The following is a 26,787-nucleotide window of genomic DNA, read 5'->3' as shown; positions in this document are numbered from 1 at the left end:
GGAGTTCGGAGAAATCACAAGGTAAACCCAGAGGTATCAACACTACGAGGAGTATTTAGGACAGAAGACAGGGAGCATCATGTCTAGTCTGCATGTGCAATTAACATGTATCTGTGGTACCATAAATCACCTGGTCTCTGATTAATTTTTTTCTTTGAGCAGGACATGACTACCGTATTATTTAAATGCTGTTTCACATGGTTTTGACTTTGGGTATATAAATTGTCTCTAGAAGTGTGCACATCTATTTGGAAGTGCGCACAGGCAGAGACAGAGCAATCACCACACTGAAACTGCCAAGGAAACCAGTGAGGCTCATTGCTTTAGCAAACAAAATCACAAAATTGTACAAATCAAATGCACTATGCTGGGAAAATTCTAATTATTGAAGGAGGCATGAGTGCAGTAGTTCACTTCCATCACTAGTGGGGAGTGACCCTCTACCACTAGGTCTAGACAAAAAAAATATTCCAAAGTTGCTAAATAACTTTTAGAAATCAGTTCAAATCAAAATTCTCAATGAGGAAACTGAAATACTGTTTCAAATAGTATTGGGAACCAGACTGAAACTTAGAAATCAGCTTCAGTTTCCAGGTTCTGGAGGTTTAGCTTCTAGAGATTATTCTGTTTCTAATTTTAAAAATGTAAAAGGAATAGAGTTTAGAAAAATCTAACTTTTTTTTTTTTTTAATTATTATTCCAGAAAGGACATATGAATTCCCATAAAGAGATGAAACCATTGTAGTCTCTTAATTCACACTTCAGTTTTGATCCCTTGCCAGTGACTGCCCAATGCTGCTTAGTTAGAGGAATGAGATAGGAAGAGGTAGATAATCCTTTGAGGCTGATATGCATATCAACCTGCAGAATGGTATCTCTCAAAAAAATCACAAAAATTGGCCTAAGGCAAAGTAAAGCAAACTCCTAAATCCTTTGAATAAAGTTTGTGCTGCAGGAATGAAAATGCTCAGGCCTCGCTCACAGCGTTTTAACACTTTGTAGTGAGGAATATTAAAAACTCCACAAGTTAAACTTCAATGGAGGTGCTGACAGGACCTTAAGGACTGTAAGATGTACAGTCGTGAGTGCCTCTTACCTGATAGAAAGTGCCATCCTGTGAGCAGACTTGCGAAGATGAGCAGTTCTGACACCGAAACTGCGAAGGAGATGATTTTCTGATCAGATAAGAGGCATCCACAGCTGGACATACACATTTACCATTTCTTGATTGTTTTTAAAGAATTTAAATGTAAAGGTTACAATCAATTTACTTATTTAAAAACAGGAAAGGCTTATTTAATGAATAAATGGACATTTTTCCCTTTTCTTGTCTACCTCATGTAAGGTCCACAGATATGCCAATAAAAGCTCATGGTCAATAGTACCAGAGATGAAGGTAACAGATTCACTTGATCTGCATTTAGAAGAAGAGATTGTTAATTAGTTACCCTTAGAACTTCATTGAGGAAAACAAAATCATAGAAGCCTAGAAATTACTGGATTCATTACCAGCACAATGAAATTTTTAGAGGTTTAAATCTTTAATTTCAGGGGAGTGATTTAAAACCACACAAAAGAGAAGATGAACACATACCTAGCTATGCTCTGTGTATATAAATACACTTACAAACTTAACCGGGAGTTGTCAACTCTTGAATTCACTAAATGTTAAAAACTATAGTTCTGAGATTTTTGAAAATTTTTAGTGCAAATATCTTTTTATCAAGATCATAGTTACTACTGCCTCCAATTTCATGCAGCTGCTGAAAGTCCGTTTGTAGGCAAGGGCTGCAGAATGAAATGCCATGAAAAAAATTCCATCATCACTAACATTGTTGCCTCAACACTTCCTAATAGTACAGCCAATGCTAACAAAATACAAGATGGCAAACCAAAAAACATCCACTGGTTTCAAGGCAGTATTGGAAAAAATTCTACTTAAAGCTCCCTTACTCATGCAATATTGGGGTTTCAGTGATTACCAATTTCAGTGCAATATTACTTTCAAATTTATTGAACACATACATTGATCTCCCTAATTCCTATTAAAATCTATCCTTCCTCCTCCAGCTTCTGATTAAGGTAAAACTTTAGGAAACTTGTTGATTGTTAACTCTACAGTGTATTCAATCCTCTGTCTTCTCTGTCCGTGCCCCAGTGCTTTTTATTCTGAGCACTACGAAGGTTAAAACAAAAAAAAAAGGAATAGAAGAAGTTTGGAATTTTCTTCAGATCAGTACATTAAGGTATGTTAAATGCTTAACCTTAGCTGCACTCCAATTTAGCCTCCACTAGTAACGATGGACAAACTTGCATATATTACAAACCAATGAAGAGTGAAGACCAATCAACAGGCACACACAAACAAATGCATAAAAGAAAGAGAAGGAAACGGGATATTCACTTCTAACCAAAAAAATGAAATATAAAGGCAATATTAAACCAAACTGATTATCAGTCCTGAAAAAAAAGTCTTCTAAAAAGTTAAATACTGCAATTCTAAAATATACACATGCAGCAAGGAAAAACCGTCTGGCTGTCATCTGAATATTGTTATACAGCATATCCAAAAAGAATAGATGTAGCATTAACAGAAACAGTAATAAAACAATTAATTGTCACCAGTAATTTTTCACTATCACTTTCAGTTTATTGACTGAATAAAACAGGTTCTTACTGAAGGACTGCTGGATGCAGATTCCCCAACTACTGTATCTCAAAAGGTCACCAAACCCAAAATTGCTGAAAAATAACAAGGACCTGGGTTTTCAGTTACTTGGCTTAAAACTTTGAGCAGAACTTCCATGTACACATCGTACATCTGCTATTTTGACATTTCAGAATCTACACAGTATATGTGCTGCAGGGTTTCACCCACAGGGTTTTACATAAGAAATTCAGAAAACATGCAGAAAGCATTTCTAAATAGCATTTTTTTGAAGGGTCATAGATAATATTTGGGCCTAAGATGTGAAAGCATGTATAGTCTCTATAATAAATATATCAAAAATCATTTATCAATAATGTAATAGCATTTACGTTTTCGCCTCTTAGTCTCCATCTTGTCATATAGATGAATTCCATAGTATGATCCTTCCCCATGATTTCTCCATTGCATAGTACATCCAGCTTAAAATATAACAGAACAAACAGTAAGACAAAGGGATGCATAATTTTAATGTCTAAATGAGCTGCTAAGTCAATCTCCAGAGTTAATCCCTCCACTCCTATCATTATACAACAATTGCATCAGACACGTACATCAAACCTGGATGAATACAGCATGCTGACAATATGCTATTTTGTACACTGGTACTCAACTGGTATTTTTTCACTTTTGTGTTTTTTATTTGAAGTGTGGACAGAAGGAAGTCTGCTACTGAGGTATGAAATCACCAGTAGACCAACATTCCCTATATTTAGCTACACTACACAGTATCTGAAGAGAAAGCCTCGTGCTGTATACTGAAGTCCACCTTGCTATGCCAGTGCTCTTTGAAATCCAAAGATATAAACCAGAAGAACAGCAATTTTCATTTAAAAAACAGATGGCAAAGAAACTTTTAAAAATTAGTTTAAAAATACTATAAATTACAATAAAAATGCACTTCAAAGTATACAGACACTCCTTAATTGAAAGCCGAATACAGAGAAAAACAATGATCTCAGTGTAAAAAAAGTCTACTTTAAACTGTATTATAGCATCTTCCTGTTGCCCACCACTGCAAATGTTTGACAATATCTTCATTACTAGAGCTATAATGTTTACTAGGTTTTAAACAAAACAAGTCAAAATTTTGAAGTAAGCAGATTCTTTGTAACACAAGCCATTAAGGTACCAGACAGATTAAAAACCAAATGACACCAAAAAGGCTGGTCAGCATGTCACGACACTGTGACAAACTCCTGTGTACAGTTATAACCTAACTCAGCCCTGCCCCTGACCAAAGCTGGCAGTCTGCCGCTGTGCTAAAGGCAGCCTGCCCTTCATGGGGCCTTTGGCTCCTGTGAGACAACAGGCCAAAGCAATAGTCTGTGCTTCAGCCTAAATTCCTGGATCCCTGGGAAGAGGGAAAGCAGGTTCAAACATCGTTAAATTTCATAGAAATGTATTATGTTGCAGGGAAACAAAAATACAAGCATCTTTCTTTTAAATGTACCTCATAGGAACTTGGAAGTTTTAATTTTAAGCTGAGAAACTTTTTGATAGTTCCCACGGTCACTCGAGTAGAACAGCGGATAAATTTCTTCATTAAGCCCTAAAGCAACAGCAACAAAGCAGAAAAAAATATGTTAGAAATTCTGGACAAGGTGAGCAATCTTTAGTGCAAGAACAGCTGTAACTGACAATTTTTTCAACCAGTAACCAATTTTACTGCACTCTCTTCTAATTCATAATGACACCATAGGTTCATTTTTGTTCACTTGTTTTCAAAATTTAAAAGATGATAAACAAGTTCATTTGACCCATCTCTGGTTCTAAAGATATTTCTAAAAGATAGAGAAGAGAGGAAAGAAATAACCCAAAACGCAGCTACCACCAAAACCATAAAAACCCCCAGAACTTAAATAATCTGTGTTTGTGTTAGTAACGCTGCAGGTCAAACAAATGTTGCATTTCTTAGAAGCATTAAGAACCTCCAAAGTTATACATGAAACAACACACAGAAAATACAAGTAGTTTTATTAGAAAAGTTCTTAAATATATTTTTCTTTTTATTCTTCCATTTGTTATTTAATAAAACATTGTTAAAATCTAAGGTGATTTCTAAAGACTTACTTCCAGACTCAGTATGTTAAGTAATCCCCTTCAGGAATAGAAACCAAATATCCCTAATTCTTAAAACAGCAATTGTCAGATATTATTCTACATATTTTGCAGACTGAAGTGATGTCCCCAAGGCCACAGACAACACATCAGAGTCAGAATCAGGTTTACAGCTCAGAAGATCTGGATCCCAGTCATTCAGGGCACCACATACTTGACATGCAGGCTCATTCTGGCATGTAAGACAGTAATCCTGAAGGTATGAGGAAGCTCACTGACAGCTAGCTTTATAAATACCTCTCTGGTGTGCTGTAATCTGTTGTGTAATGCAGTTATATACCACAGAGGTTGTACACTACAAAACACACACAGAAAAGTATTCTACTATCACAGATGGCTTTCTGTATAGAACTGTATTTTCCACAAAATTCCAAAGATGCACTGAAATGTCTCAAAGGGAAGCACTAAATAAGCATGGAAGTGGGAGCAGGTCACTACATTAAGGTTTCTTTTTACTGGTTATAAAATGATTTGGTTCCTTTAAGATGCTATTCTGTCATCAGTAACTACAGCACAGCTTGTTTGCTACTCACTTTGACAACATTATCTCCTGACTGCCCATTGTTGCGTAAACAGTCGAGGCAGATTGCAATCTGTGGGTCACTCCTGTGATAGTCTTTATCTTCTTCGTTTTCATCACACTCCTCATCTACTTTGGGTTTATCAGCTTTTGGACTTTCATCTGTAAAATATGAAGATCTTATTATTTAAGTATAAAGTAATTAAAAATCGCATGTTCAAGGAAATGTGGCATTTTTATGAGCTATAACTGTTCTTCACGTAAACTTTACACAATTTTAATTCAGTGCATTCTTAAACTGACCAATTAAAAAATCTCTGGAAACAAACTTTTACTACTGAAATTTTGATGCAATATGCAAGCAACAGATTTCTGTGAAACAGAAAATAATTAGTTGATGGACTATATTGGGTGTGGCTGCCTACTTCTGATATGTCAAATAATTCAAACCCTGCAACTGTGCATGCATCACAATCACTCAGACATGTAAACCTAGTGTACAGTGTGGCAGTTCAATGACAAAAATAATGTTTTAAATAAACACTGGAATAACTAATCCCAGCACTTATATATCAAAGTAACACGGCTAATCAATTCATATTAACTGTCACAATAATCCAGTGAAGACAAGTTCCTGTAATGTAATTACAAGGCAAATGAAACCTTAGATTTCATCCACTTTTGACCAGATCTTAGTAGGTCACTGTAAGAACTCTAGGTGTTTCTCTCCAGAAATAGCCATATATTTACTTATTCCCCTTCAAAAAGAAAAAATCTAAGAAAAGAGGAAAGGTCTGTGTATTTTTCACAGAGCTTATACAAATTACATAATCATATACAACATGTTATCCCCTTTCGCTCTGCTGTTAACATCTATTGGTTCCTGGTTTAAAATTCTAACTCTTTGGAAAAGGCACCATATTGTATAGTTTAGAAAAGTTTAGCAAAGTTGAGCACTCGAATGCTAAGACTAGGAAGTACATCTAGATAAGGCTGCAATGTATGTAAACAATAATCATAAAATGGAGTAAGTTTTACAGATTTAGAGTACAGTATACAATAATCTTATTGTATACATTTGGTTTTTTTTTTTTTTTTTTTTTATCCCCAACCTACTTATTTTGATTTAAAACAAAGGCTCTGTTGGAATAAACCATTATGACAATTAACTTGAATAAGCTGCTTTCATGCTCTTTAAAAAACTTTCAGATTAAGTTCTGCTGCTCTCCTACACTTACCGGACTTCAAAAGGAATTTAGAAGAGTTCAGATGAGAAAACAGAATGTAAACCTTAATAAACAGCAAGCCATGACTGAGTTTCTTGACACGGTAATTATCTGCCTTTGCGGAGTTTACATATTCAAGATGAGTTTTAAGCTATATTCATTACTTTTCTCTCTTGCAATTTTTAAGTTTTCAGTAATTATGGAAGATTTATTCCCAAGTAACTATTAGCTATTGACACATTTAGTTGAATGTGCATCAAACATATATTTTGTTCCTATCATCTTCCTACTGAGAATTTACAGTATCAAAATACAGATTTTTTTCTCTCTTTTTTAGAGTCCAGGAAGCAAACTATTAATCAAGCAGGTGCAGTCCACCTGTCATAAGCATTTGTCCACTTCAGACTGCAGAGCACTAATGAATATTTTTTCTCTGTATCATGGTATTGCATCATTCATCAATTCTTTCTGGAAACCACTCTCCTAAAGGAGTCAACGATGCCTGAGATATACTTTACTGTTTAGGTTTTTTTCCTTCTGGTATGTGAAAATTTCAAGTCCAGGGATTTTTTTACAGCTCTTAGATGCTTAGGTTAGGAACCATGCCGTGACCTGTGGCACAGGATATAACAGACTCTTAAACTACAGTGACAATCTGATTGCAGGGCATGGTATTGACAACTGAAATGGTGTCTAAGTGAAATTATTGTCAGCAAATAATTTCTTCCCAGGCAAGAGTCTAAATGCATGTTTATGGCAGAAAATAGCTTAAGTGCTCATAATTTGTCTCAATGAGTTGACATCAAATGATTTGTAGAGACGAACTTCCATAGCCCCAGGCAACTACTAATGAAGTTGGATACATCTGTAGCTGCTCAAAATTATAATTTGTGAGTTAGAGCCTTCCTCTCATTCACAAAAACAACCCAACCTCTCACTACACTTACTAACTCCTCACCATTAGGTTTATCATTAAATTAGGAGAAGAAGGTAAGAACCAGAATAGTAAGTCGGTCAAAAGTAGGTTACATTCCACAAATTAGCAAATTATCTGTTAATTCTTTCTATGTACATAGCAAAAGACCATTTTCTAAACTGTTAAGAAATGTTTATACCTCACAAAAATATTTTCTAAGTATTTTTAAAACTGAACAGGTAGACACTACATAGTATACTGTAGTAAACTAATATAATTTCATCTAAACTGTTCTGCAGTTCCTAATTTATTTATAGAATACAGAAAATAACATTGTCCTTTACAATGGACGTCAAATGCAAATCAACAAAACTTGTGAGAAAGAAAATGAAATGTTATGAAGTTGAAAAGAAGACATTGTAAAGAAATGAATGCAGAAGAAGAATGTCCAGGTGTTATCCTTTACTGAAAATAGCTATTTTTTAACTTAGCAGAGTCTTTCAAAAGTTCTTCAAAATCAAATCAAATCAGCTATGGTATTAAAAATTTGTTGTCAAATTAAAAAGGCGTAAGACCAGCTGGGTGTAGTCCTCACTTAGCACCTCAATACTGAGTTTCAAAGTTCACGGGTCAACTACAAAAAATGAAACAAAACAAAGCAAAAAAACAAACAAAAAGCCCAACCAAAAAGAAAGAAAGAAACAAAAAAGCATTGTGAGATCTATATAAAACAATTATTTAACATGTGTGGAAAACTGTTTTACTACTTGTCATAACTAATTCTTGACAACCTCCTACTTAACAGATGGTCAAATTTGGTAAGAGAAAGTAATTTATAAAAACTCCGTAAAAAAATTCTGTGTCCTGCTCTATTAAGAAAATTAAGAATTCAGCTGGACAACTGTGAGAGCATTGCAAGTGAGAGCCTAGGGCAATGCAAATAAAAATAATGGTAAAACAGCTAGTTTGTTAACCAACTGGTTGATAGATAAGCACTAGTATGTGAAGGCCCATACATTAGCACAGATTTGCCACAAGTTTCTGTAGTATCTTTGAATTCAGTAAAAACAAAATGTACTTGTGTGAGTGAAGAAATTGGTCTTAATAAGCAGTGTTACTTAACACACAGATGAGAGAGAAGAAAAAACCCCATCACCTTGTCCATTTTCTTGAGGTTTGTTTTTCTTCCAAAATTCGATCTCTCGCTGCAGTTCCTCTAGTTAACATCAAAGAACAGTAATGTGAATTTTTAAATCAATACAGGTATATAATTAGAAATAGCCATATTCCCTCCACCAACCCAAATAGCTCCCCAAACCAAATGAGAAACTTACGTTCTCGAAGTCCAGGCACCAACTTAAATATAATTTCCTCTAAGGTGTTATCCAGCCTTTCAGAGGGAAAAAATACATTTCACATTAAATGGAAACTAGCATTTCAAGTATTTTTAGAGTTTAAATAACAAAAACTTTTGAAAAATAAAATGAGCTGCATTTTTCTGGTAAATAATAAATCCTGTCAAAGCCAACTGATTTCAACAACATGCATTAAAGCTTATGTCAACCACCTCCTAAATGGATTTATAATAGAAATAACTAAGGAATTTATTTTTTAATGTATAAAGAACATAGCAAAAGAGAAAAACATTATACTCTAAAACTTTAATTTTTTAAAATCTGTATTAGATGCAAACAATAGTGTTACTAAAAGGAACAGACTGGAAAAGTAGTATACAATTTTAAGGTCCAGCTCATGAGTAGTAAGCATGAAAATCATAAACTCCATTATCATATTAAGTGTTGAAGTGCTTTGGTAATAAGTCTGTTATGAAAAATGAACAGACTCTTCCCTACTTACCACACCACAGACAAACCAGTCTTGGCACCTAAGCTGCTCGGATTTGACAGTTCTCAGTACCCAGCATAATTAATTTGAACTATTTAAATCTGCCATGAGTTGTAAACCAGAAGACAGTACACAGCACAGGCATGTCCTCTGATACCCTGATATTAGTGCCAAAAATAGTTATTGCAGTCCCTTCCAGTGTATATGCTGCATTTATCCTTGTTGCTGAAGCTAAAATACTTTTCTTTCCTTTTTCCTGAATTTAACCAACTCTTCTATACATTTAGTTTATCATCTGCTTTCTAGTTGTACTGCCTCTCCTGGGCTCTCATTCTTCAGCTTCCTCTGGCTTTCATTCTGTTTCCTCTTCCTTCCTCTCCTTTGCCCTTTATGTTCTCTCTTGTCAACAGAAACACCCATTGCCCACAGCCTAAACAAAAACTCATGACAAAGTAAAATACTAAGTAATAGAAAGACACTAAGTGCCTTGACATTCAGTCAGAATCTGGCATATTTTAAATTGTCTTCTTCATCTGAATATATTTGTCTACATATGTCTTTGCAAATACATGTGTGTACATGGTATTAATAATACCATATACACCTGTATACCATATAGGCCTGTTTAAAAAACCCTAGATGTTCTGTCATTTGCTCACCAACAGTTGCAAAGCAGGAGTAAGACTGAATGTTTTTATTGTTGAGGAATGCCTATAAATTGATAACAATTATTATTAAAATAAATATATGAGTATTCAAGGTTATCCTCACAGAATTTTCAGTTGTACTTCAAAGTTTACCATTAGACCCATTACCCAACCATCAATTTCTGAGACTAGATCCCTGTGGTATCCATCAGTAGATACAGTCATACCATAGGAATATTCATGTTTCAGCTACAACCACAATCCATTTTTAATTGCTTCTTCTTAAGGAGTCAACAACAAAAAATCAGCAAATGAAACATACCTCCCATAAAACAAGGCAGCACAGAGAGCACTTTCTCACTGGTAAGAAGGAAATTAAAACTGTAGGATGTCTTACAGATTTGATCTTGATTGATCAAATTGATTGCTCGATTTCTGATGTGACAATGTAGGTCCACCTTCCTGGATGGTGTATCTTGTAGGCTCCTCTGTCAGTATCTAAGGTAACTACAGGGTACTGCTTCCTGTGATGTTCCCACAGCAGAGCACTGGGAACTTGGGAACGTGGATTGGAAATGGAATTCATTTCACACTCTAAGAAAGCTCCAATCTTCATAATTTACTCATTAAAAGAAATGAAATAAGGACTTCAAAAGAGAACCTTAATTAAAAATCCCTCTGTTATTCAGGATGGTGTAATACATGATGGTTTTCTTTCATTTATTTTTGAAAATTCAAATTTAGCACTTTCTAATTTATTTTCAATGGCCCAAAACAAAAGTCACCACAAAAGTGGTAATGCTAAAGCTGCAAAAAACTCCAGTATACTTTGCAAATTTACAATGCTAGAAGCAAGAAGTGGCTTCCCACTCTAGTCAACGACTTAATTTTCTTCCAAAAACTAAACAAAACAAACCTCTTTCCTTATAGAGGATAAACACTAATCAATATTCTGACAAGGGGCAGGAAAAAAAAAGTTTATCTGGTGTTTAAAGGCAGGGAAACTAAAACTTTAGGGAAAAATGAAACTATTACAAGATCCTCAATTTCAGATGCATCTTTCAGTGTTCCCATAATCCATACATGTAAGCACTGTGGCAAAAAGATTTGTATTTCCATGACTCACATCAAACCTGTGCCAAAATGAAACTACCTGAAAAAGGTGGTCTCAGTGATTTGCTGTGATACTCCCTGTAAATCCTGAACAAGAACATTGATATTTTAGAGACACCTCTTTCCACTTCCACAGCTTCCAACCATCTTCCAAATCTCCAAACCAGAACATATAGAAAGAAGAACCACACATTTCTGTCAGCTTAGTATAGTTCCTTTTTTCACCTTTTCTGTAATATTGAATGAGTTACAAAATCAAAACACTCTGATAATTATCAGCAAATGTGCACCAAACTAAGACTATTGCTCAGGAAAACTTGCACGCACAGGAGTATGCTAGCAAGAAGAAAAGAAGTCTGCCTTCATGGCATTATCAATACAGATCCTATTGAGTACTGATGATGCAGAATTCTGTTAAATCAGTAAAAGGAATTCTTAAAATTTAACACTCTTCCTACATTTTCATTTTAGAGCTCAATGTTGAATTTCAGACTTGTAGTTACAATGGACCCCAAGTGCTGCCAACTAAAAGATACATGTAAAAAGCTCACATAATTATGAAGTTACTCAGAACTGAGTTTAGAAGTAGTTTATAAAGCTTATCTGAGAGATCTTAGTTAAAACTACTAAGTGGTGTTCAACACTATTTCTCAGAAAATGACTTCATTCTTTAGCAATGATGGGGCTGATCTCCATGGGCAGAGTGTAAGACTTGTATTAAGTTATGCAGGCAACATCCCAGAAAGATTATTCCATTGCATGGCTCATGTGTTCCTCTGATTATTAGTTTAGCAAATATTTAAAGTTGGTTCATAAAATACAACCAGGAAACTACTAACTATATGCAGTTTCTTGGCAAAGAGACCAAATGACTCTAAAATGAACTTCAGGAAACAATTGTGCAGAAAATAGCTCTTCCCACATTTCTGGCTTGTGCTCTCAACTTTCCTCACCCATCTATAATTTCCTGCTCAAAGGACAGTATTTGTTTATTAAACATCTACTACATGTTTCAGAAAGGACAGTATTTGTTTATTAAACATCTACTACATGTTTCAGAAAATGCATTTTTCACTTCACATGAAATGGTCCTATCAGAATAAAAGAAATATTTCTAAATGCTTTTGTTCTCAGCTTATTAGTAACCTACAGCGCATTCTGAGTCACACAGCACCTCAGAAACTGACAGGAAATCAGAAAAATAATCTAAATAAACCTGCTCAGGCCCACCCTTCCAAAAAATACTCAGATGACAAAGACTTAGGCAAATAACAACCTTCACAGTTGCTGAACTCAATCTCTCTCAGTTATCCTCTTGATACATAACTGAAGTATGGGAATGGTTGTGCACACATGGACCAGTCAAAAATCAAAGCAATGTATGACAAATTGTAACTAAACCAGTGACATCAGGAAATTATACCAAGCCTAGTAAATTCCAGATGTAAATTTATATTTTTACACTGATGTAAGAATAAGTCCTCCTTAGTTCACAACAGTATTACAAAATAATAATAGTGGGGGATGGGGTGGATGTAGTGTTGGGAGTGAGGGTAGGGAGTGCCTTCATCACTCCAGGAAAACATGAAGTTCTTCCACTTATGATGACATTTCTTGATTTTTCTATCTTATTGGATGTCTACCATCTTTGCTTCAGCATAACATCACTAAAAGTGAATCCAGAATTTCATCAAAATGAATTGTTTTTTAAAAAGGTGTGTTAATATAATACTAGAAAAATCTCAAAAATTGGTATTTTTAATGTAAAAACCTTTTTCATGAGTGTCTTTTCATTAATCTTAGAGCAGATTTCAATTCAGACTGGTAGACTATGCCCCAAAAAACATTGGTGTTAACATGATTAATTTTCTATAAGTTGCTCTAAATAGAAAAAGTTGCCATGAGGTTTGGAATGCCCTAAATAATTTGAAAAAACAACCCTCTAGAACTTAACTTCATGTAAAGAATAAAAGGTACCTGGTTCATTTATTTCCTTAATAGAGATATTCAAATATTTTTTAAAAAACTTGTACAATATAAGCACTATTTCTGTGTCTTTCCCTTATGTTTCCTCCTTTTACTATATCTGAAAAAATAAATTTAGAATGTAGTGGGAGCTGAGAAAATGACAACCTATATGGCTTAGAACAGTTAATATATGCATTATACAAATAAGCAAAACAATTATTTCCCTTTTATGGAAATAAGGATAAGGACATTAAGATATTTTTGTTGTCATTGTTCTTCCATTTCAGCAAATGTTGTAAAATAGTTTCTTACCTTAACATTTCTAGTGGATTGGTCTCATGCACTTGGTTGCCACACCTGGGACAGTCATTGCTGTCTTCAAAGTGTTGAACAATACAAGTCTTACAAACTAAGAGAGAAGGAAAAGAAAAAGAAAAGAAAAAACCCACTTAGACAAAATTAAATAATATTGAGTGTGAGCTAATGATACCTACTGGTAGCTACTTCGTACATCAGAAATAAAAGAGTATTGTCTTAAAGTAAATAATTACAATGTATCTTATTCCCCTTCTCGTTCCTCAAAACCATAGTTAATTTTGCTCCACTGAGACACCAAGGTCAGCAGCACAGGTTGGACAAGCACTGTTGTAAATTATGGGATATTTTTTGTTACTTAGTATTCTCCCAGTATCATAACACAGGAAGCCCATCCTCTGTACCACCTTAGAGAACAGGTTCTCAGGTGTGTGCTGGGGAACTTCAGCCAGCAGAGCCCACCATCACCTTAGCTGATTTGAAAATGACTTACACACATCACTTCTGTTCCAGTGATATTGCCTGCAGCTGAAAATACTGGTTTAAACACTTACTGTAAGAGAAAAGGTCACAGAAATTGTACGCAGGTTCAAAGTGTTTCCTTTTTGACACAGTGCTTTCCAAAGCAATGCCAGAATGTACGCTCAACATTTAATATTTCAATCTTACAATGAAAAATCAGGATCAGGGCCATGGCAAGTATCTATAAACCCAAACCAACAGCATGAATTTAAAAACCAATCAACTGGAAGTAAGCTAAACAAGGTGCTACACTACTGTTGCTTCCAAATGATTAATTACAGACTGTAGATTTTTATGTCATTAATAATGGAAGCCAAGCCAATGAGAAAAAATATACCTGCTATTATTACTGCACAACCATGTTCTGGATGGAGATAAACTCTACCCTCTTCTTATTATTAATTCACCTACACCGAAATAAGAACTGCAAATTCATCAGTAAATGGACTGAAAAAATAAATGAACTGCTGTGACTGCAATATGCTTTCTGCTGAAACATTGTAATTTTTTTCATCAATTACTTAAAGAAGTATGAACATCTCGAAACAAGCTGGTAAATCCTAACTGTAAGACAACTCTAGGAATCTTCAACTTCCTTTAACAAACAAAGCCTGTATTTGTCTTTGCCTTAGAATGCTCAGAAGTGTTATATCAAATCAGCTGATGCTGATAATGCCCACACATTAAACCCCCACGTAGGTGTTTCTTCCAATAGCTTTGAACCACTAACTAAAAGACATAAACTTCACAGCCCGAGTTTCTCAAGGAATTGTCAAATAACTCTTCTGTCAGTTGAGCTTTTCAGCTGCAACACCTGATAGCTCATAATCCTGGTATCTGCGCTGAGTACCCTGCTTCTGTCAGGAGAAAGTGTCTGGGTTAGTGGTGGGTGGTGACAATACTGATGGTTAAGAGTCATTGACTGTCTCAGAAATGTCATTAGCTGGAAACCTCAGTTTAAAGAGTGTGGGGGAAAAAGGGCTGAGGAGCAAGTATGATGATGAAATTGTGAAGTCTAACACAGATGTAAATTACTGTCACTTGGAAATTCAGCTGAAAGTCACTGAGGTAAAGCAACAGAAGGGTTTGGCTTACTCTAGACCTCTTCTAACTTGACTTCAAAGAAACTGAGCTTAAAAATAACTCTTTTTCAATGGAGCTTCCTCTGCTAACTCCTATACTCTCTATTTTTTTTGGTAAGCTTTCTGTCTGGTATAAAGAGCAGCATCTCTGGAGTCTTTCTAGCCTGACACCAAGTTAAAATGATAAAGAATAAACAAAGTGGAAAAAAATGTATAAATGTAACTTTAATTGGTCAATATTAACTTTGGAATTGATAAGCTCAACCTCTAACCTTCTCTTATTTGGAAAATGTCCAGGTTGTATGAGGCTCTGAGCAACCTGAACTAGTGGAGGGTGTCCCTGCCCATAGGAGGAGGGTCAGAACTAACTAAAGGTCTGTTCCAACCCAAACCAGTCTATGAATTTTTTTTTTTGCAACAGAGACTCAGAGAATTAGCACAAAAATTCTTCAAAAGGAGAAGGGGGTTTGTATCAGTACCAGAATGAATTGCTTTCTTTTCTGTAAGCAATAGAATTAGTCTCCTTCTGAAAGAATTCCCTTGCATTTTAGGAAAACTTCCTGAAATTCTTAAGAGAATTTAATTCCCTTCCCTTGCTCTCAGCATTACTGCTCCACTCATGTCAGAGAAGTTCTTGAAGTCTGTGATGAGATAACACTGTTCTTACTGCATTGATTTGTCTTGTATTTTACATTTGGGCTTCCTAGGATTTTTGTTTGTTTTCCAAACTAAAGGCAAATAAGGCCTTAGCTATAGCTTTCATTTACATCTACAAGAAATCTAAAATTATTACAATTCAGAAGAACTGCATGCCATGGGATCAATAACTATTACATTTATTTAAGTCACACAATTGACTCCATAAAACCTTCCAAAGACTAAACACTGCTAACCCTAAAGCATGCTAATATCCACAGGAATGTAACTCGAAAAAAATATTTATAATATAAACCAATCTATGGAAGTGAACTGAAGTCCTAAGTCTGACTATACTTTTGTGCTCTCTTTACATTTTTTGTTTTTGAGAGGAGATGACACTCTTGGAAAGCGTGCGTGAACCAAGAAAGGACCTAATGATTAATGAAGAGCTTAATTTCCAGTGTAGGAAAGGTCTTTGAGTACAACATATACCAAGAAGCCATCATCAGGAACCAAGAACCTTATTCCAGTCCTATATGGATGTTTCTCTGCGCCAATGAACACACAGAACTGGATCATGGGTTTGTACAGCCAGCTCAATACCATAAAAACCCCCTTGAAACTGTAAATCAATACTGAAGTAATCTAAAATGACTTTTGCTTTTTCTCATGTAGAGCTATAGTGCTATGAGGATTTGCCGACCAAAACTAAATTCGTTTTACCAACAGGCGTATAAGAGTAAAAATACATATAAATTCTAGCATGTAAGAATAATGAACTGATACATGATACTCCTAGTGGGATCATCAACCAATATGTTCCTATACGATAGGTATAATCGTCCTCTGTTACTCCCAATGTAAAACACTGAACATTTTTCAAAGCCTATCTCTTTGCAGTTTCAGAAAATGGGATGAAATCTAAATACTGGGTGAAAAAGGTAGGCAAAAAGGAAATCCTTAAACACAATTAAATGACAAATATAGTTAATTCACCACCTTATGGAAAAAACCAAACTCCGAACCAAAACCCCTTCATGCTTCCCATATAGATTAACAAAATAACACGTTTCATTTGTTTTACTGTAGGTCATGGTAGGGCAGAAAACAGCCAAAAAATCCCCTAGTTAACTGAAATGTACAGTTTGCAGAATTTTGAGGTATATGCTACACATGGCACTGAAATGAGAACCTGAGTTACATCGTTGTATGATGACACTTCAGATGAGACACAATGAAAGTTAAACTCATGTAAGATGACTTTCTACAGCTGATAAAAGTATTTGTGCGACATATGCTAATTGGCTGGCAACCATAACAACGCTGTTTTCCAATACAGAGATATCTGGTTCACACATTCTTTCAGATCTTTGTAATCAGATGAAAAACACAGATACAAGTGCCAAGACTGTGCTGTATTTCACAAACAAACAAAAAAAGTACCTATCTTATGAATATCTACATACATATGTATCCCTCCAGGTTACTGGTTAAATGTTGATTAATGAGGTACCTAAATAAAACTTCATATTGCATTTTTTAAATAAAGTATTTTACAAGATAAAGTTTAATTAGTTAATTGTGGAACAAATTCTTTGTCAGAACCCATCCTTTGAATTCTCCCAAGGATCTCCTCTCTCAAAGTTAATCACTCTGATTTCAGTGAGAAAAGGAAGAGCACAAGATATGCACAGCTAGGAGAACATCAAACCCATTCACTGATGGCACAGAGGTGTAACAAGTTATTTGGTATGTTTACTGAAGTATTTAATTATCTACCTTAAGCCTGCTTTAAAAGCACTTTTAGGGAAAGCATTTGCTTAAAAACAGGACAGAAAACTTCAATTCACTTAACTACCCTTTTCAGAAACCAAACAAAGTAGGACTACTGCTCTCTTAATTACAATTACCAAACACAGTCACACGGAATTATCTTCTGTTAAAAGGGAGAGAGAATTTCGGTATTTGATAACCAAGAAACACTTTTTGTGTTGAAAACGATTTAAAAATAACATTTAGGCCCTGCTACATGCCACTGACTGAAGTTTCTGCAGGAGAAGGAGTTTGAAGGCAGCTCAGCTCGCTTGTCTGAGGGTGAGAAACTTTGCTGCAGTGAAGCTTTTTGGGATCTTCTGTTGACAGCATAGGTTTTTAGCAAAATCTGAAAACCACTCTAGTTGAAAGATTATTTAATACTGAAAATTATATCTCTGGTAAATTTCCTGCAGGGAAGGACAGTTCTGAAAATTCTTAGACTACCATGGTTGGCAATTTCTTAACACAAATATTAATGCACTTTTTGATCTCCTGTCCACAAACAGGGAAGAGCTGGTGATGAATACAGCCACAGACAGCAGATTGCCTTGAGGGGAGTTGAGGGTCTTGAGGAAGGATATACACTCAAACAGCACAGTTAGGATTCTGAAATTCAGGACATAGAACTTCAAGCTGTTTAAGCAATTGCTCATCAGATTTCCCAAGGAGACTATCATTGGAAAGAGACTTAGGAGAGCTGGCTGAGCTATACAGTCCACTGTACAGGGAATTTTGTAAGAAGAACTGCTCAGTGCACAAAAGTTGCTTAGTGCACATGGTTCCTAATTAATTTGCAAAAGTAGATCATATTAAAAGTGGAAACAAGAATGGGAAACAAAAGGATATAAAATCACTAGTCTGGCACTTAAGAGACCAAAGTAGGAAAGCCAAGGCCCAGCCATCACTACAACTGATGAGAGACAAAGGGATTGTGTAAGTATGCTAACAGCTGAAGGAAGCTTAGACAAAATATGCCTGTTAATGAATGAGGGAAACAACTCAGGAATAGCTTATACACAAAGGTTTGAAGTTCTCAGTGTCTTTTGGCCTTGGTCTTCACAGGCAGTGCTTGATCCCAGATCTCCCTGCATACCAGCTTGATTTGGGAAGGAGAGGGATGATCAACAGCCAAGGAGGAGCCAGTTAAAGCTTACTGAGAAGGACTGGATGTGTTTAAATCTACCAGCCAGGTAGATTCACTAAGATGAAAGCTTATCACCATAATCAGAGTGATAATGAGAGGCACCCGATGACTAGAGAAAGGTAATGTATCATGGCCACCCATAATAAAGAGGGGAAGGATGACCAAGGGAAGTACAGCTGAACAGCCTCCTCTAGCTCACTGGGAAGGTGGCAGATTACATCATGTCCCTTGGAGACAATTTCCAACTATGTGAGGGACAAAAATGTAATCAGGAAGCAGCAATAGCAATTTGGCAAAAGCAAATTATGCCATAAGCTGGCAGGTGATGTAATAAAAGCTTGTAGCATTTGAACAGCAGTAACAGGAGTGATGGTGCCCATCTTCTTGGGAGTGGCAAGTGGTATCACAAGGAGCAATGGTCATATGTTGACATTTGGCAGGACATTCAGAAAAACTAGATAAAGCCTGTAGCACTGAAAATGGTTATTAAGAGAGGCCGTGGAGAATCCATGCTTATAATTTCAAATGTCAACTACACAAAGACATGGCTTGACGTGGTAGTGTTGGCAACTAACCTGCCTCCTGCATGAAGTAGGCCTAGACAGCCTCCAGATGTTTGTTGAAGTTTTCAACCAGCATTTCTATGATTGTGTAAACAGTCTGTTGTTTTTTAAGATACTAAAGAATGTTCTTGAGGAAAGTTTATTTTGCAAATTTTGTAAGTGCACACTGTACTAAACAATGCAGTGACTCAGGAGACAGATGATGGGACATGCCCCTTAGCTCACATCCAGCCTGCTTCCATCAGTAGTTCTTAAACATCCTTGACAACTGTGTAACAGACTAGAAAAAAAGGTCTCAGTCCATAAGACAAAACCATTCTGTTGGAAGTAGCAAAAAAGAAATTAAGAACTGAACTTGCAGAATAAGTAATTTTGCAGTAACATAACCATTTCCTTCCCAACAGAGATACGAAAATTTGCACTTCTGGTACCCAAGTTGTGCTTAGGTTTCCCAGTGAATAGTGGAGTTATGTATCCCACAATTTCAAAAGCCCCATCAGAAAAATCTCTTATTGAAAAGGCATTCATTTCTCAGAGCAAGACTTTACTTCATATTTTCCAGCAATACAGAATATGCAAATTAACTGCCAATTCCCTGCTTTGGTTACTACTGATCACATTAGTTCCCCTATGATCATTGGAGAACATCTATGTCAATACAAGCTTTTCATCTTGTCCAGACTAATACGTTATACTCCCAGCATCTAATGAATTTATGCTGCTTCTTCAACCATTAATATCTGCAGATTTTGATCATTTTTACAACACTGTTTTCAATTATGGCTATTAGTAAGACAAATACCAAAGGACAGTTAAAATAATTGTACTCTGTAGTATCTGTTTGGACAACACTGAAGAATCATACCTGTATGGTACCATACCTGTATTTGAAAAGAAAAACTTAAAAAGATTAAATGTTTTCTACAAGAAAACAGAGTAGCTTCCTGAATTCCGCCATCATCTTTTCCTCTGCAGACATAAGATTTGCATATCACCACTTTTTTCAAGTTTTTCATTTTCCTTTCCATCGTTGTAAGCTTTGTATTTTGGCAACTATAACTGGACTTTGCTTTAAAGAAATTTCACCATCTTTCCTGCATTTCTACTTAATGACCCAAATGTGTGGCAGTTTTTTGGTGAGGAGACCTGTGTAACTGTATGGCTGCTCAGTAAAATTCATGTGCTCTAACCTGGGAAGGAGGCAGTAACAGAGTTAGCTCAGTGGAGAGCTCACAAACTAAAAAAGAACAAAAGAAGCAGATGCTGCTGAGAAGAGAATGCTCCTTCTGCCATTATTTTGTAATAAGAGCAAAAATAAATAAAAAAATAAATTATATAAACAAAAAAATACCACAATAAAACCTTTTTTTCATTAAGTCTGATTTCTGATATAACTATTTTCCCCTAATCTCAACCTTTTAAAAGTTACTAATGTTCATTAAACTTCAACCATAAAAATTAGCTAATACTGGAATTTTCCCAGTCTCTTTAAAGGGAAAGAGAATTTATTAATATATTTACCTCTCTCTAATAAATTTACCTCTGTTAAGTACCTTAGTCTTTTCCTGATTCTTTGTCACTATTTTCCCTCTGTATCTGATAAAGGATGAAGATTCTCCTTAGCACTCCTTTTCTTGATAATGTTTTTATAGGAGCAATTTTAATTGTCTATTATGACAGTAGCCAGACTAAGTTCTGGTTGGGCCTTGACCCTTCTAATTTTCTCACTTCATAACTTCTTGGTATCATTGCATTCTTTCTGGGTTGACTGCCCCTTCGTTCAAATTCAAAAACTCTACTTTTCTTACTAAATTCCAGACAAAGCTTTCTGCATAGCCAAGCTGGTCACCCTCCCTGGCAGCTCATCGTTCTGCACATGGGGACAACCTGCTCCTGTGCCTTCAGGACTTCCTTCTTAAAGCATATCCAGCCTTCCTGGACTCTTCTGCCCTTCAGAACTGCCTCCCAAGGAACTCCTTCAACCAGGCTCCAAAGTCTGCCCTCTAGAAGTTCAGGGAAGTGATTCTGCTAAATGCCCTCCTTACTTTTCCAAGAATTGAAAACTATCATTTTGCGTTGCTGTGCCCAAAGATGTCCTCCAACTGTCACATCATCCACCAGTCCTTCTATGTTCAGAAACAGCAGGGCCTCACTCACCAACTATGTCAAGAAGTTACCCTCCACCCACTCCAGGAACCTCCTAGACCATCTTCTCTCTGCTCTTTCCAGCAGGCATCTGGTAAGTTGAAGTATTCCTCTAGAACAAGTGCTAGTGACTGAGACTACCCTCAGCTGGTTCTCAAATGTTTCATCTGCCTCTTCATTCAGGTTAGGTGATCTGTAACAGACTCCCACCACGGTGCCTGCCTTGTTGGCCACCCCCCAACTCTCACCCACGAACACTCGACTCTATCAATGGCATCACTGAATTCTAGACACTCAAAATGCTCCCTAACACACTGTGCTGCCCCACCAGTTCTCCTTCATTGCCTGTCCCTTCTGAAGAGTTTTATAGCCATCCACTGCATCCCTCCAGTTGTGTGAGCTTCTGTGCTGTGCATGCTTCTGTGATGGCCACTGTGCCATAGCTCTCCTACTGCACAGTGATTTCCGTTGTTTTAATTCTCTGTGTGCTTCAAATAGTAGGGATGTAACATGAAATTGTAAAAATTAACAGTGAAGACAACAACTGCAAGAACAACACTGCACAGAAATGACAGGAAATTCCAAGACAAGACTTTTAACTGACATTTATTAAAGGTTTAAAAATGGGAAATCTACCAGAAGACATACAATTCCCCCTACTCTTTGTTTAGAAGACTTTAAATGCTATTTGGAAAGATGTCAAATTCTAAAGCAGGTCTAGTGAAACTACTGCCTATTTAGAAATAAATGTTAAAAAAGCAAGCATGTAAATAAGCTTGTGAAAGTAAGACAACGGAGTTTGACAGGACCTTTATCGATATGTTTATATATTTATATACATTTATATTTATTTATACCTTTATATATACATTTAATATAATTCATACATGTCAATGTTTTAAATGTAGTAGGAGCAGAAGACAGCTTTTTCTGAGACAGTTTCATTGAAACAGATCTACTCTCTCTGTAAGTATTTTGCCACCTGTCAAGTATTCCTCTGCACTGTGCCATGGAACACATAAGAGATGTGGGCCAGTACTGACCAAACTAGCGTATCCATCATACACACTGCCAACAGATACATTCGTTTAAGTTCCAAGCATGGTTATATTATCAAAAGAGCACACCTGACCTAATGAGCTCGCTTGTGATGAGACAGGCCATAGTGATATAAATTTGGTGTTAGAGCCAGCACAACCACCACTAGCCTAGGGCAAACAAAAGGGTCTCTGTACTCTGCCCAGTCTCCAGCAGAGCTGACATACCGTCACAGAATGGGTCAGGTTGGAAGGGTCCCCAGTGGGTCATCTCATCCAACCTCTCTTCTCAAGCAGGGTCATCCCAGAGCACATGGCACAGTATTGCATTGACTGCTCTTGAATATCACCAATGAGGGAGCCTCCACACCTTCTCTGGGCAATCTGTTCCAGTGCTTGGTAACCCATGTGGTAAAGAAGTCCTTCCTCGTGTTCAGGTGGAACTTCCTGTGCATCAGTTTCTGCCCACTGCCTCCTGTTCTATTGGTTGCCACCACCAAGCAGAGCCTGGCTCCATCCTCTTGACACCCACTCTAGATTTACACACCTTAATGAGGCCCCCTTTCAGCTACCTCTTCCTGAGCCTGAACAGGCCGAGCTCCCTCAGTCCTTCCTTGTAAGAGAGGTTCTCCACATCCTAGATCAACTTAGTACTCTCTGCTAGACCTGCTCCAGGAGCTCCATATCTCTCTTGTACTGTGGAGCACAGAACTGCACACAGTTCAAGATAACCCAGACTGCAAAACATTGTTCAGGAAACTCCAGAAGAAACTGGATTATTTCAGAATATTTAATGTAAAAATTCAGTAAACAAAACCAAGCACAGTGGTCATATTAAACACGTTAACACTTCAAAAAAATATAATTTATGAAGGAGGAACTATTTTGCAAAGTACTACTTACAGGTATGGAGGCACTCCGTTACTGTAGTTGGCTTGATAAGATAGCCTTTACAAATATAGCAGGTGATATGAGGATTGAAATCTTTCACCAAGTGCCTCCTCTGAGTAGCCATTCGTAGAGGGGAAATGCAGGTAGAGCGCTTGGGGCCAGAGAAGCAAGTCTGAGGGGCGTCGATGTCCGCAGTTCACAAGAGCTGCGGCGCTGCTCTGTGCAACTGGACTTCTCCAGGCATTTGATCTTAATTCCGCAGGTCTCACTGAGACGTGGCTCGTAACTCCTGCTCCTGTGCCGGGCGAGTCATTTTCCTACCTGTAACACACGTGGAAAAAGAGAGCCGCGTGAACCCGGCCGGACAGCGGCGATGCCCCGGCGGACCAGCGTCGCCATGAACTTGGCAGCGGCGCGGGGCTGTAATTTACATAACAGCAGCCGCCGTGCGCGGGCAGCCGAGGTCCAAGGCCGCGCCCCCCGCCCCGCCGCGCTCCGGCCGCGGGCGGGACGGGCTCGGGGCCGCGGTGACAGGTGCAGGGCCGCTGCCGCCCCGCCGCCCGCCGGCACGGCCCGCCCCGCCCCGCCGGGCCCGCAGGCCGCGCCGGGCCCCGCGGGGAGCGGCCCCCCCCCCCCCTCCCGCCGCCCCGGCCCCGCGGCCGGAGAGGGCGGCGGCCGCCCGGCTCTGCCCCCGCTCGCCCCGACTCCCGTGCCTCCCCCTTCCCGCACCTGCGGCGCCTCCCGCCCCCGCCGCGGCCCCGGCCGTACCTGGCGCGGCCCCCGCGGCCTCGGGCGGGCGCCCGGCGAAAGAGAAAGGGAAACGCCGCGCGCCTCCCCCGCTCGGAGCGCTCCCTCCTCCCCGCCGGGCTGCCGCGGCCGGTCCCGGGGCGGGCGGGACGGGCGCGCAGGCGCTGCTCCCGGCCGAGCCCCGCCGCGCCGCAGCCCGCAGCGCCGCTCGGGGCGGCGGCGGCCGGAGCCCCGCGCCGCGGGCTGCCCGCGCACGGCGGCCGGACGGGAGCGGGGCGGCGGCGCTGCCGGCCCCAGGTAAGCGCAGCGGCGGCGCCCGGCCCGCGCCCGCGGCTCGGCGCGCACCCGCCGGGGCACCGGCGCCGTTTCTTAAAAATAACTTCAGCTTCTGCCTGTGCAAATGTGGAAGTTAAACCCATTTCTCCAGCCCGCAAACACTAAATGCTGCACGAAGTTAGCTCAAATCTCGTGTGCTTTCTTCGAACCGGGACCAACTAGCCAAAGGCTTAGCACGAGTAAAAGCTGTCTCAGTGCATCTGCTTTTAGGCCCCCTAGTCACAGAAATCCATCATATTACCAGGTAATTATCCATAAAACTAATTCTGCCGGAATTTTCCAACTGTACTATTCTAGAAAATTTCTTTTATACTCTTTTTAACATTAATGACAAACATAAGGAGGTATTTCCTGTATCAGCTGCAATGCTGCTACATTACCTGCCACTGTTTTAGGTATTTTCTGTTTTGCATTTTGAAATAAATGCTCATTTTGCAGTCACCATCCGGTGCACTCTTCCCTTTCTTCCATGTGTTGCAACAGCAGAAGGCTTTAATAACTTTGGCCTGTTTCTGCCATCCAGTTCTACTGCTATAATATTTACCAGGCAATAGATCTCCATTTACGTCGATGGCTAGTCTGAGTCAGGTGCATCAGAAACTGTTACAATCAAAGTTACAGTGCAATGATGAATGCATGATAAACCAGACATAGAACAATTCAACAGAATCGGAATGATTTTTCCTGATAAAACGTTCATATTGCATGAGGTTATTTCTCCACAACACGAACAAAGCTAAAACTCTTACGAGGAAGCTGCAGGCTCTATGAAGTCTCCCCTCAGTCTCCAGGCAGAACAAGCCAAGTGACCTGAGCCACCTGCTCCTCGTAAGGTTTCCCCTCTGGACCCTCCACCATCTTCAGAGCCCTCCTTTGGACACTCGCTAACAGCTTTAGATCTTTCCTACACTGAGGTGGCTGGAAATGCCCCAGCACTCAGGGTGAGGCCGCACCAGCGCAGAGCAGAACAGGACAGCCGCCTGCCCTGACTGGGCCTGATGCACCCCAGGATCCAGGGTACTTAACAGAGTTGTGTTTTGATGGTTTAGACCTTCTACTGTTAACCGTTGGCAGTTTTATACCACAGAGCACACACTGCCAAGTCACAGACGCTAAACACGCTAAACAGAGAAGAGACAACAAAAACGATATACATTTCATGGGAATATTTTCTTTAGTCACATTCAGTCAGTTTAGTAAAAGTTGACTGAATGTTTACTCAAATGTTCAAATCTAGTTTGATTATTACAGCATTATTAAAATTATATACATGCAAAACCAAGCAAATGCAGATGCTCTCCTGGCTGTTTCCAAACCACTGCATCTGGAAAGACTTTTTTTACAACTAAACTGTATTCTAAGTAAGATTTCATAGCATAGTTTATCAAGTGTCCCATTAAAAAAAAAAACAAAACAAAAACAAACAAACAAACAAACAAAAAAACCACCAAAAAAACCCAAAGCAAAACAAACCAAACCAAAAAACCCACCAAAAAAAACCCCCAATAACAACAACAACAACAACTACCAAAAAAACCCCCACCCAACATTTTCTGCGTGAATTAATCAGCTAGGCTCACGGTTATAACAGTAATGGATGCACAGTATTCTATTCAAGCACATTAAAAACTTAGTTGTGTCATTTATTATACTGTGTAGGCCACGCAGTAATGCTCACACAGCAGCTGGGACACTTGCAAACACACACAACTAATATTGATTCCCATAAGTCATACTGAAGTCCCTCTTTTAAGGACAAGCAGTCCCATGCCAGTTAAGTGATAGTGTACATGACAAATTCTTGCCTCATCTCTCCACAGTGCAGGAGCTCAGTCCTGCTGGTACCAAGTTGTATTTATGAGATGCTGACTGAAGGTGATGAAAGCTGAGGCTTTCAGCACCTTTGCAGACCACAACATAAAGAGAAAATGAGAAGCTCTCATTTCATTATCAGAGGAAAGTAGTTCTTTAAATACTTAAGCTTTACGTCATCAGGGAGCAAATTATGTTAATAAAGGCTTATGAATTAATTATAAATTCAAAGATAGCTAGCCCCTAGAATTGCATGCAACAGGTTTATTTAAAAATATAGGTCCATAAAAGTGATGTGAACATTTTGATCTGCTTATAGCAGTTCAAAGGTAACAAGAACAGAGTTTGAATCAAACAAGGCAGTCATTTCATATTATGAAACAGAATTAAGAAATGAACTGACCTCATCAGAGTAAATATGTGTCACGTATTAGTGACAGGAAACATGGTGTCCTGGTTCTCTTGCAAATATTTCCCCACCTCATGTGGCTTCTGAATTTGTTCTCAGGAAAAGTCCCAGGCTTTTGGATCAGAAAATTCCTCCAGGATATGGCTCATTTTCTCCCATTCCCCATACCACTCAGGATTTTCCTTGCCTGGGTCAGGGATCTCAATCCCTCTGGACATCTCAGCCCTCACTCTAGACACACTGCAGACCATATAGAGGAAGATTACC

The 26,787-nt window shown here is 38.2% G+C and overlaps 1 protein-coding gene across 8 annotated transcripts in view; it reads right to left on the bottom strand.

Moving 5' to 3' along the window:
- PCGF5 (polycomb group ring finger 5) overlaps nucleotides 1–26,787 on the bottom strand; it is a 100,437-nt gene that overhangs the window by 10,545 nt on the left and 63,105 nt on the right. For 5 of the 8 annotated variants that reach the window (XM_040071703.2, XM_040071705.2, XM_040071706.2 and 2 more), the window contains 8 exons: nucleotides 23,229–23,537; nucleotides 13,376–13,472; nucleotides 8,825–8,880; nucleotides 8,647–8,706; nucleotides 5,362–5,510; nucleotides 4,161–4,259; nucleotides 3,040–3,129; nucleotides 1,097–1,156 (listed from right to left, as the gene is read on the bottom strand). In XM_040071703.2, the coding sequence (XP_039927637.1) occupies nucleotides 1,097–1,156; nucleotides 3,040–3,129; nucleotides 4,161–4,259; nucleotides 5,362–5,510; nucleotides 8,647–8,706; nucleotides 8,825–8,880; nucleotides 13,376–13,472; nucleotides 23,229–23,340 (723 nt within the window). In that variant the 5' untranslated portion in view covers nucleotides 23,341–23,537. Of the gene's footprint in view, nucleotides 1–1,096; nucleotides 1,157–1,335; nucleotides 1,415–3,039; nucleotides 3,130–4,160; nucleotides 4,260–5,361; nucleotides 5,511–8,646; nucleotides 8,707–8,824; nucleotides 8,881–13,375; nucleotides 13,473–23,228; nucleotides 23,538–23,984; nucleotides 24,094–26,787 lie in introns of those variants that run through there. The other 3 variants (XM_040071708.1, XR_005701991.2, XM_040071711.2) reach the window with 3 other exon arrangements.

The sequence above is a fragment of the Hirundo rustica genome, chromosome 8, assembly GCF_015227805.2.
Source record: "Hirundo rustica isolate bHirRus1 chromosome 8, bHirRus1.pri.v3, whole genome shotgun sequence".
Taxonomy (NCBI): domain Eukaryota; kingdom Metazoa; phylum Chordata; class Aves; order Passeriformes; family Hirundinidae; genus Hirundo; species Hirundo rustica.
Note: the sequence above shows the minus strand (reverse complement) of the source record. Positions and strands in the feature narration are given on the sequence as shown.